The sequence below is a fragment of the Ranitomeya imitator genome, chromosome 5, assembly GCF_032444005.1.
Source record: "Ranitomeya imitator isolate aRanImi1 chromosome 5, aRanImi1.pri, whole genome shotgun sequence".
In the NCBI taxonomy this organism is placed as follows: domain Eukaryota; kingdom Metazoa; phylum Chordata; class Amphibia; order Anura; family Dendrobatidae; genus Ranitomeya; species Ranitomeya imitator.
Genome location: NC_091286.1, coordinates 529,641,296 through 529,654,023, shown reverse-complemented (window position 1 = coordinate 529,654,023; position 12,728 = coordinate 529,641,296). Strand labels below are relative to the sequence as shown.

The 12,728-nt window shown below is 47.3% G+C and overlaps 1 protein-coding gene across 1 annotated transcript in view; it reads left to right on the top strand.

Annotated features, from left to right (window-relative positions):
• The first annotated feature begins 639 nt into the window (after positions 1–639).
• The window catches only part of SLC9A9 (solute carrier family 9 member A9), a 1,444,260-nt gene continuing 1,432,171 nt past the window's right edge, over positions 640–12,728 (top strand). Inside the window, exon 1 of the mRNA XM_069768082.1 lies at positions 640–871. Within this exon, the coding sequence (XP_069624183.1) occupies positions 697–871 (175 nt within the window). The 5' untranslated portion in view covers positions 640–696. The remainder of the gene's footprint in view (positions 872–12,728) is intronic.

Here is a 12,728-nt window from a genome sequence, read left to right as displayed (position 1 = left end):
TTCCATAGGGTTACATTGTTATGTACCCTGCATGGAAAACTGCTGCGGAACCGCAGCGGCAATACCGCTGCGGTTCCGCAGTAAAAAACGCACTGTGTGAACATGGCCTTATGAGTTTTTTGTGCAGATTCTTTCTCACTCTTTAGTAGGAGTGAACTCTGCAGCAAAAACGCTGAATGCCACGTTCACATATTGAGTATTTTTACCTCAGAATTTGTAAACTAAAACCAGGAGTGGAACAATTAGAGGAAAAGATTGAACTTATACAAAAATGACGGCTCCTGGTATACAAGGGAGTTCTGAAAGTGTAACGGGGCAGTAGGGGTTAATGATCCCGCCACAGCGAGTGCAGGGCGAGAAGTAGTGGAAGTTCTGAGCACTGAGCTGCAGGCAGTAGCAGCAGCCCCTGCCCGTGACACAGCAGCGGCCGTGTGCCGGGGAACCATCACCTTGGCGCTCTCTACCTGGCGTCTCACTGAGCAGCATCCTCAGCTGTGGGCGTTGTAGTCCTCGGGCAGCCACAGCCGCTATATAACGAGCCGGCAATCAGCGGGCTGTAAACTACAACTCCCAGCATGCGAAGCGCTGCGGCGGAGCCAGTGATACAGCCGTGTAGCCCCTCCTCGGGTGCAGCCGCTATGTGACACTTATATGTCAGATGAGCTCTTTATAAAGTAGCGCTAGCAGCGGGCGGACATGGGGCACAGCAGGGCATCGGGCTCCTCCAGGGCGCTGGAGCTCTTCCAGCATCAGGGGGCACTGGAGCTGCTCGTCTTCAACTTTCTCCTCATCCTGACGATCCTGACCATCTGGCTCTTTAAGAACCGTCGCTTCAGGTTTCTGCATGAGACAGGCGGGGCCATGGTGTATGGTGAGTGGCATCTGCAGCTGGCAGCCCTGTGCACGGCCAGTGATGGTCCTGGGTGGATGGCATGCTGCAGTGTCCAGCACTCCATAGGTTAATGCCAGTGCAGGGCAGACAGGAAGAAAGCCCAGAGCTGCCATCCTGCTTCCTATGTCAGGGGGGCTGCGGATGGCGTGCAGCGATCACTGGGCTCTCAGTGGCCATACTGGGGGCCAGAGCTTCTGCCACAACTGATGACTTCATGTTAAAGGGATCACCAGTCTCTGCAAATTACATCCCTTTAAAGGGTACTTTCTTACCTAGGAGTCGCCCACCTAGTGTTCAGCTGAGCACCGTGCCCCTCATTACTGATCTGATACCCTCAGAGAGCGATGGAAGCGGGGTCTGGACTTGCTGTAAGCCGTGCACCGCTTCTTCCATGTTCTGAGGAGCGCCGCTCTGTATTGGGGCCGCCGCTCTGTACCGAGGGGCTCCGCTCTGTCCTGTGGCCGCCGCTCTTTACCGGGGGCGCTGCTCTGTATTGGGGCCGCCGCTCTGTACCGAGGGGTTCCGCTCTGTCCCGTGGCCGCCGCTCTTTACCGGGGGCGCTGCTCTGTATTGGGGCCGCCGCTCTGTACCGAGGGGTTCCGCTCTGTCCCGTGGCCGCCGCTCTTTACCGGGGGCGCTGCTCTGTATTGGGGCCGCCACTCTGTACCGAGGGGTTCCGCTCTGTCCCGTGGCCGCCGCTCTGTACCGGGGGCGCTGCTCTGTATTGGGGCCGCCACTCTGTACCGAGGGGTTCCGCTCTGTCCCGTGGCCGCCGCTCTTTACCGGGGGCGCTGCTCTGTATTGGGGCCGCCACTCTGTACCGAGGGGTTCCGCTCTGTCCCGTGGCCGCCGCTCTGTACCGGGGGTGCTGCTCTGTATTGGGGCCGCCGCTCTGTACCGAGGGGTTCCGCTCTGTCCCGTGGCCGCCGCTCTTTACCGGGGGTGCTGCTCTGTACCGGGGGTGCTGCTCTGTATTGGGGCCGCCGCTCTGTACCGAGGGGTTCCGCTCTGTAGCGGGGCTGCTGCTCTGTACTGGGGGTGCCGCTCTGTACCGAGGGGTTCTGCTCTGTAGCGGGGCTGCTGCTCTGTATCTGGGGTGCTGCTCTGTACCGTGGGCGCCGCTCTGTACTGGGGCCGCCGCTCTGTAATGGTGGCGCTGCTCTGTACCGGGGGTGCCTCTCTGTAGTGGGGGTGCTGCTCTGTACCAGGGGTGCCACTCTGTATTGGCGCCGCTGCTCTGTACCGGGGGCACCGATCTGTAGCGGGGCCGCTGCTCTGTACCTGGGGCATCGCTCTGCATTGGGGGTCGCCGCACTATACTGGCGGTGCCGATCTGTATCGGGGAGCTGAACTGTACGGGGGGCGCCCATCTGTACTGGGGCACCGTGCCCAGATGAACACCCCGGATCGTTCACTCTTTACATGGTTGGTATAGTGTAAGGTCCTGGGCACATGGCCGCGTTACAGCTGGTATGGGATGTAATGGTGTCCATAGTGATGACCCTCTGACCACCCATCCCTCCGATGTCCTGCTTCTGTACGGATCCGTGGCACGCTCCATCACACTGCGTACGTCCCGTGTGTGGTGTGCACCTCCGTGTATAGCTATGAGGTGACAATCCGCCAGACCTTCGCCTCATGAACGCTGGGGACCCTTTTCATTATTGCTTTCCCTCCGGCTTCTTGGTGTGAACTCTCTCAATTACTGACTTTTTGATTTGTAGAAAATGTAAACCAGTTGCTCCTTTTTATAAAGTTGTTGTCCGGGGCTATAACACTGATGGCCGATGCTTGGCATAAGTCATCAGTGTCTGATTGGAGAGGGTGGGACCCCTGGCACCCCCCGCCGATCAGCTATTCCCAGTGTCGGCAGCCAGAACTGCTAAACACAACTGTGGACTTCATCAGTTTGTGGTTGCGGCCATTATTCTGTCGACAGAGCTCCGCAGCTGAGCAGTTCTGGCTGCCGACATTGGGAACAGCTGATCTGTGGAGGTCCCGAGTGTCGCACCCCACCAATCAGACACTGATGACTTGTCCAAAGGATCGGACAAAGTTAAAGTCCCCAACAACAACTTTAAAGTTGTCTGTTTAGTTAATTTTCTATTTCTTTTCTGTGGCTTTTCCAGATGTTTTCAGCTGACTCATCAATTGCGACTTTTATATAAAGCCACAAAATCTGGCACACATATCCTTCAGCCACCCCCTCCCCCACTGACAGATTTTATACATACCACTTATTGGTGTACAATGTTTGTGAAACTTATGACTTTTTACCATGGAAAGTCACAAAATAGATCAATGATCAAGGAATAACAGCATTTTTTATTTTTGCGCACAATTTATGAAGTACCTATGCCATTTGGAAGAACTTTGACACAAAAAAGTCAGTGAATACCCCAAGACACTTGATGGACCTGTCTTTTAGATACTTGAGTTTGACTCAGACCAGAAATAATTCCTGCATGGAGTTTCTGGGATACCCTTGTGCCCATTCTCTTGTCTCTTCCACTCAAAAATAAAAAATTCTCTTCCTGTTCCACTGGTCCCAGTGTGTATGGTGGAAACAGGGACATTAGTCACATTGGGAGCGCCATCACACATGGATGGCAGTGGTGCTGTCGTATTCCTTGTCCATTCTGGGTAGGAGCACGTGTACTGATCTACGTGGCCCATCTGTAGGGGCTCGCAGGCGTTGTAGCATTGCAGCCGGTAGAGTCCCACAAGAGGCAACATTGGATCCAAGCCAGAAGCTTTAGGGTTCTCTTCATTACATTATGGCATTGTTTGGTGCGGTGGAGCAATGGCCATGTCATATACAAAGTCCCCATGTCAATCTCATCCCAAACTCTCCTGCTAAACCTTCATTACTACATACAGTTACATGCACTTGTGTCTTGTTCTCTCTTTTTTTTTTTTTTTTAGTCCAAAGTGTCAGGTAGCTGCCGACAAGCTTATGGGAATATTTGATGTTTTCATTTTCTGTGTGGCATTGCACAATGTGCTTCCCTACCATCTAGTTAGTGTGCTGCCATATTTCTATTTTCTGGATAGGCTGTGTGTCATAGTGGAACCCGATGAGGAAGCCGCTGCTGGCGCACACTGATAAGACTTCCTAATTTGTGACCGTTGTGACTCCCACGGTGCCAAAGCTGGATGATAACACTCTTCACATTGACGAAGCTGCAGTATGTCTCAAGTGTCACTCCTGAATACCTCCCTGCTTCACTATACTCTGGATTCTTCACTATTCTTCCTGTAGTTAGGGCCCCGAATTAATTTACTTTATATTTTGATAGATCGGACATTTCTGAATGCTGCGATACAAAAAGTGTATGCACCCACGATCAGGAATTGCTGCGGGTTTGATTATGTGTATTTATGCAATGTCAAACCGACAGCAGCCAGATGTTGCAGCATAGTGGATGGGATTTCTAGAAATATCCATGTCCGCTATGAGTGCAAAGATGCCCGCGGCTCACTCGCAGAGAAGGACATGTGGCGCGTGTCCCAGGACCGCAGCATGTCAATTTCTCTTGTGGAGACCAGTCTTCGCAACAGAAATTTAATCAATAGATTTTATTCAATGCGGTGAATCCGCACGGTTCAGTGAGCAGATGCAAATTTACCTGCATTCAATAGCTGGCAGCGCTTTGGACGTAGCGAACATACTCTGCATCCAATGTGCTGCTACTTCTGGATTGTGGGCACATAGCCTTTGGAGACTTGAAGCTGCGACCATCTGATCAGCTCTGCTATGCTTGGCAAAAATCACAGTCTCCTATGAATTCCATCCATGAGCCAGTGTTCATAGATTCACTCTGTCAGGCACGAGGGTCTTCTGCAGATTCCCAGCTGTCATGACTAGAGTTGAGCAAATTTTTTCGGATCCCTGCTTATTCGGCACGCTTACCGAATAAACTCTTACCAAATAAGCTGCAGTGGGAACCCGGATACCTGGAGCGCTCCCGATAATCACCTGTTCGGCGCCGCAGCTGCTTGTCGCGGCTGTCTCTCATAACACACAGGCTCTCCATGCATGTGCTGTGACAGTGACACAGCCGTGACACATGCAGCTGCGGAGCCGAACAGCTGATTATCGGGAGCAATCCAGATATCCGGATCCCGCTGTAGCTTATTCGGTAAGTGCTATAACTTGCCGAATAAGGAGGGAGACAAACATATTTGCTCAGCTCTAGTCATGACAACCCATCACAATCACGTGACAGGGGTGCCGATGAGATCCACCCTCCTGTGTTGACCGTCCATGAAAATGATGGCATCTGAGGGAGGTCAGGTTTTTTCATGGACCCGAAACTCCTATCAAAATCAGACATGTCTCCCGAGATTTTACAGTCGTCTGATCTAGGAACGGTCACAGACATGCGAATCACCTCATAAACTGTCTCGGGTACGAGTGGCATCTGTGAAACCATGGACCGCACTCGTACGCGAGACTCAGACGTCTGAATGAGGCCTCATTGATGGAGGTAGGAGACCCTAGGTGATATTACATCTGTCATTAGTTCCCGACAGATCGTTTTACAGGATTCTGGAGCACAGTGACATTTTCTGGCATTCTAATATTTGTGCATCTTCCTTTTTGTGATTAGTTTTCAGTGTGACTTTAGGCGTCTTCGTGAGCTGATCCCCTTGTCTGATGTATTTCTCGACAACTGTCAGCAATGACTAATAAACTTGTTAATTATTGAGCACGGGCAGCTATACATTATCTCACATGGTAGTTTATTTTAGAAGCATATTGATTTCATTCACAGCTCAGCTTTTCCGCCACTTACAGGAAATGCAAAATTCACTACTTGGTCTGATAGTTGCAGCTTCGTGTGGTTTTGACTTATTTCATTGCTTGTGCTGACTGCTGCTGTTTCTTGTTCTTGTTAATATCTGTTGTCTGTTCCCTGCGTAACACTAAGAGAGCTGTCACACAGACCGCTCTCCAGCGACCAACGATGCCGGTAACCAGGGTAAACATCAGGCCCCTGCTGGGAGATCGTTGGTCGCTGAACAAAGTCCAGAACTTTATTTCGTCGCTGGATCTCCCGTGGACATCGCTGGATCGGCGTGTGTGACACCGATCAAGCGATGTCTTCACTTGTAACCAGGGTAAACATCGGGTAACTAAGCGCAGGGCCGCGCTTAGTAACCCGATGTTTACCCTGGTGTCCTCCAGCGCTGTGCTCTGCACTCCTCCTGTACTGTCTGTGTGAGCACAGCGGCCGGAAAGCAGAGCGGTGACGTCACCGCTCTGCTTTCCGGCTGACCGACGCTCACAGCCAGTACAGGAGGAGTGCAGAGCACAGCGCTGGAGGACAGACGGCTGTAGGTAAGTATGTAGTGTTTTTTTTTTTTACTTTTAGGATGGTAACCAGGGTAAACATCGGGTTACTAAGCGCGGCCCTGCGCTTAGTTACCCGATGTTTACCCTGGTTACCAGTGAAGACATCACTCAATCGGTGTCACACACGCCGATTCAGCGATGTCTACGGGGAGTCCAGCGACCAAATAAAGTTCTGGACTTTCTTCCCCGACCAGCGACAGCACAGCAGGGGCCTGATTGCTGCTGCCTGTCACACTGGACGATATCGCTAGCGAGGACGCTGCAACGTCACGGATCGCTAGCGATATCGTCTAGTGTGACGGTACCTTTAGGCTATGTTCACATGTTGTGTTTTTGCAGGATTTTTTCCTAGTTTTTTTTTTTTTAATGCACATTTTAAGCTGTGTTTCACAGTACCAGATTTCAGAAATCTCATAGAAACACCTTGGTTTTTTTCCTGACTGTTTTGTCGTAAGAGCTTGATTTTTGGAAAATGCAGCATGTCGCTTCTTTCAGCGTTTTTGCAGCGTTTTACACTAATTGAGTAGTGCACAAAACGCTGCAAATACGCAGGTATCAGGGTTTTTCTGCGGTTTTGGTACCAAAACCTGATGAAATTGAATGATATATATATTTTAGCACTGCCCCATTAAAAGTAAAAGTCTTGTAAAACGGGATCTTGTGTTTAAACAACCCTTAGCTAGGTGAAAAGCCTCCAAAGAGTTGAGGATCAAGGGGGGGGAAAAAAGAAACTAGTTCTTTCAATGAGAAACTGGTCTCTTTACTGATTGTCACTGTATGGGCCATGGGGCATGTGACTACTGCAGCCAATCACTAGTCACAGCAGTGATGTATCACACTGCTGTGGGGACATCGGAGGGGTGTGTGTATATATATATATATATATATATATATATATATATATATATATATATATATATATATATATATATATATATTACAGTGTGTGTCTACAACCACTGCCAGAGAGTATACAATTGGGAGTAGAAAATTCCCCAGGTCAGTCACTAAAATGTCATTGGTCACAGTGGCGCAGATGCAGGAAGCATGAAGACCAACGAGGGGCACAGTTTATTTTCTATCTGCTTTTTTTTTCTTTTTTTTAATCAGTGACATGCAATCTTTTTAACCACTGCTCTGAGATATGGAATTTTCTGTAGGAAGATCCCCAGGTTGCAATCCCTGCATAGTCATAGATTGGTCACAGACATAACCTGAAACAGATCCAAGGGTCAAGACCGGGAACAGTCAGTATGCTGAGTATGAAATAGGAATGTAATCAGTAACGCTGCCGAGAGTTCAGGCAAAGAATCCAGAGGACAAGACATAAGCAAAATCCTGCAATCTGGCTAGGTCCGGATCAATCAGGAGTCAATGTCACCATAAATATAACAATAAATTGAATTATAATACTTTGTTATTTATTGAAATCTCCAAAACTACCCAGCTTAAATAAATCCTGACCTCTGTGGCAGGGGGGCTACATTTTTAAATAATCTATATGTGGAAATGATAAATGTCTTTGCATTTTAGGTCTAGTAGTTAAGAGCTAAAAGGTTATAAAAGACTCTAGAGGCTTCGTAAGTGGCCTGAAAGGCTTGTTCTGTGCTTGGTTTATTGATTGCTGTGCATCATGGTAACTGCCGGTGATGTGTTGCAAAGTCCTGATAATATAGACGTGAGGTGTAACGCTATGTCCTTAGTCCGATCATGTATGAATATAAACCATGAGAGGTTGGTCATTTCTGCCATTTATATCACAAAATCTTTTATATAACCAATAACATAAAAATGTCACTAAATTCTAAAAGAGATGATAAATATCTAAAATAATGGGACTATCATTAAGTGGACACATATCTCCATCGAATGCCTCATCCTTTCCAAGAAATGGAAAATTATCACGATTGAAGTCGATAGAAAAGACATTAAACGTAAAATCAAGAGGACACAGGATAGAAAAAAAGAAAAAAAAAAACAGCTCAATTCCGAGTGGACCACAAAAAACAGCTCAGTTTCCCCTGTGTGGTTGGCACAGGATAATGCACATTTTGCCTCATTCACAAGAACTTATAGTAAAAGTATAGTAATGGGTGCATGTTCTACCCATGAAAAACACAGGACACGCATGTGGCTCACTGGCGTCTGAATGAGGCCGTAGGATGTGACCATGGAGCTCCGTGTTGTGAACTGCTGATCATTTCCCTCAGTACAAAAATTATTGGTTCCCTTGTGGCACTAAAATACTACAGGAAAGCCGTGACTGAGCTTACTGCCAAGGACTATGCCCGTATTCCGGGCGTTGCTATAACTATGGACTTGGCATGTTAACAAATTGAACTAAGCTCAGATAAAGAATTTTGCCTGGCATCTTTATAATGTTCTTTTACATGGGATAGCCATGTTAATAAGAACGCTACAACGCCCATAGACTGGAGATGAGAACCGACTGCTTACGCTTCACTTTTCATGGATCCTATTTACCTCCACTAAATAGTGAGCAGGTTTCTTCTGTTCGATGAGCAGAACGTGATCATTGCCCCATGTGAAAGGCCTTTTATCCAGAATTCATCCATGTTTCACTGGCCATGTAGGGCCACAATGCCCAGGCCAGCCACACACGGATGACAAGTGAAAAAGAAATCGTCTCTCTCTCTGTCTCTCTCTTTTTTTTTTTTTTTTTTTTTTTTTTTTAATATTATATATAATATATATATTCTACTAGTTTGAGTCTACCCTAAAGGACAGGCTGACAATATCAGACTGGCTGAGGTGTGACTCTTGGCATTGATCAGGACAGACTATCAATGTTGCAGTCATAGAGAAGGTACAGTATATTATAGCTATGTTGGATTTACATTTTTTTTTATTATATAGGATCTGCTATCAAAAATAGTCTTAAACAAGTTGTTCACTACTTGGACAATTTCTTCTCATACCCCACACTTGGCCTTGATAAGATAATAAAGCTTATACCACCGTTCCATGCTGGCGCCGTTCCAGCGGTGTCGCCACTCTCGTTCCTGGGGCTCCCGTGCTGTTGTTGTGACATGTGACCTCGGTGCCCAATCAGCGCTGGTGTCTGTGTCCCCGCTTCCTGTCGAAATGAAGAGGAAGTGAGAAAGCTGCTGCAGCTCGAATTTCCTTTTCATGTTTGATTTGTCCAAAGGCAGGGACAGTGACGTTAGCGCTGATTGGGCATTGAGGTCACATGTCACAACAAAAGCATGAGAGTCTCGGGACCGCGAGCGCTGACACCGCCGGGACGGCACCGGCACAGGAGGTGAGTATAGGTTTTTTTATTTATTTTATCGGTTCCAAACATTTAGATCAAGAAGGGGTTGTCCAAGTACTGGACCTCTTTAATTAATTTTTATATCTTTGCAAATAGCGGGAACTGAATGTATCAGAAATGTTTTCTCTTCTCCTTTCTATGCTTTTCCATGGGGTGGTAAGGAAGCAGTCGTACCCAGGCCATGGCGCCTTAAAGCCCCTCTACCCCGGATTATGAATAACACATGGTGGGTTACTGGGTTATGGATTCTTTGTTGGGGTCTAGGAGCTTTAAATCACTTGTACCAAATATAGAAGGTACGATCGGAAATACAACATTGATCGTTGGGGGTCCTGCAGCAGAGCTCTGTCAGATTGGAGCATGTGCACAACCACTCCATTCGTTTTCCACAGGACTGCTGGAGACTGATGAGTACAGCACATCCCTATGGGAGGTGGAGCCGCATATTCATCACTGTAATGGGCGGCACCACGTGACCGCTCATACAGGAGAAGCTGCGGCGAGGAGAGGAAGCAGCGAGGGAGCCGGGTAAGTATTTTATTAACAGCAAGGGGGCTCACAGGGGGTGGGAGGGGGTTGGGGACAGGGATCTTTTTTTTTAAACGCCAAAAAAGAAAAAAAGATTTTTCATATCTTCTCCAGCGAACGCTGCTGGAGAGAAGAAATGAATGGCGGCTTCAGCACCACGCTGGGGGAACAGCGCTTACTGTAGCATCCGTGTGCGGTACGTGTTTTACACGGACCCATTGACTTTAATGGGTCCGTGTAATACGTGCTCTCCAGCGAACACTGACATGTCTCCGTGTTTTTCAAACCGACACACGGTCCGTGAAAACACGCTGAATGTGCAGAGACACATTGATTTTAATGTGTCTAAGTGAGTCAGTGTCTCCGGTACGTGAGGAAACTGTCACCTCACGTACTGGAGCCACTGACGTGTGAAACCGGCCTTACACCGTCCCACAGAGCATGATTGGTGGGAGATGCACATGCTCAACCTCTGCTCCGTCCTTGGCATCATTGGGAGTCCCAATGGTTGGACCAAATCTGTCAATAAGGGATAACTTACACAGTAGGCGCAACCCCTTTACGTTACATCTCTGTAAACGCCATTTACAAGTATTATTATAATGACATAAGCAGGAGGAGGAGGAAAAGGAAAATTATCCTGGGGGGCTACATAAATTCTTAATCTTGTCATGATGGACAATGGCCCAGACTCAATACTTTAACTTTACCCTACCACACTTTCCGCACCGTGTGTGTCCGCTACCTGAAGTTTTTCCACCTGACCAGTTATGTATATGCTGTGAAGAAGTGCATTATCTGATGTTCCTGTGTCCATACAGTATCCTGCCCACAAATAAGTAGGGGAACATTAACCCCGCTACCTCTCTGAGCACTATATCTCCGGAGCCGCCAGCATCTCCTCTTCAGATTGTCATCGTGAAGGGTATGGACCTGCGCCAGATGACTGTGAGAACTGTACCAGGGAGCAGCAGGAGGCGTCTTTAGCCGCGCTAAGTGATTGTGGCAGCAGGACTGCTCTTTCTCCACAATTATCAGCTCTCAGTGTCATATCTCATTTGTGACTGATTTGAAATGAAACACAGCACGAAGCAGAAGTGTCCCTGTCCGCCGGCGGATTACAAAACAAAGAGCACATTATTAGTACATTTATTTTTATAGTGTCGATAAAGGAGGCAGACAAAGCAAAACCTATGAAGGCCTGCGCTACTCTATAGGCTACAGTCATAGTAATCAGCGTAATGACTCCATAGGAGGAAAATGCCAACTGTACCAAGGGTACGGTGGTAGAGAACATTATCTAGTGGATCAGTAGAAGCACGAAGTCATTGCTAGAGCTGGAAATAAAGAAAGTCCCCCCAACAGGGCAACCGGAAATGGGTTTATTTAACCTCATGGTAGTAGAGAGCATTCTGTATTATTTTAGAGGATATTTGTATAGTTTGCGTTATTAGAGATTTTTATTAGTATTTTATTGGATTAGTATAACAAAACATCACTTTTATATTTGTCTGAGTTACTTTGAAGAGACATATCAAAGTTCTAGCACTGCAGTGTTTATCGGCCTGTCCTTCTGGAGGTGAATGGTAGGTTACAATACAGACTGCTATGCAAATTGCCTCTTCTGAGAAAAAGAGGACTTAACTCTACAGCGCCACCTGTTGGAAGAGTTGTTTGCGACTTGTAGGATCGCTACTTCCAACAGGTGGAAGTTTCTCAGAAGAGGCAATTTGCATATTATATTTCCCAGAGGAGCATTGCACGGCGAATAAGCCTCCTTACCTTGACAAGCCAGAGCTGGTATGTCACTCTCCAGAAGGAGAAACGATACCCCTTAGACCCCAATACAGACTGCTGTAATGTAATCTAATCTTCTCACCAGTAGCCGAGACTTTTCAAGCTCATTTGATTTTTCTCATACACAACAAACTGACCGATTTTCATCAGTACTTGGATCAAATCTTTATCTGAGTTTGGTCCGTGTGTCCGGTTTTAACTTTGGTTTGTCAGCAGCTTTTGGGCTCATTCAGACGTCAGTGATTTTTATCTGATTAAAAAAGAAATGGTCCGAATTCCATCATTGTTTTTTTTTTATAAGAGTTTGGTACGTGCATGAGTTTTTACCATTAGCTTGGTCAGTTTTTATCTGGTCAAAAAAAAAATTATGGCATTTTCTCCAGCTACTCCTATCATACAGTTTGTGAAAAACGGACAGCACATGGATGGCACCCGGCGCTGTCCCATTTTATTCATAGATCCGTAGACTTGCAAGGGTGAGTTTTATCTGTGATTTTAATCAAAGTCAGACATGTTTCCATGATTTGTGTGTACACGGCCATGTGAGCAGCCATATAGTCTATAATAGGTATGGGATCTATTTGTGAAAAATCATCTTCTGATTGTGCCCTTTCAGGTTTGCATAGCTAAGATACTAGATACTATCTACCAGCCTGTTGTGCCCAGCACAGATCTCTGCCAGCTCAGAGCAGTTATGGACCACTCTTGCCGGTGCTTCTGTGTCTTCCACTGACGTCACGTCGACAACAGATCAGCGACTTCTCCTGCACTGTGCTGAGTTGACAATGCGTTACTTCCAATGTCATGATGATTTACAGCCAACTCCCCTCTTCATAACTGTGGGAAGCAAGCTCTCA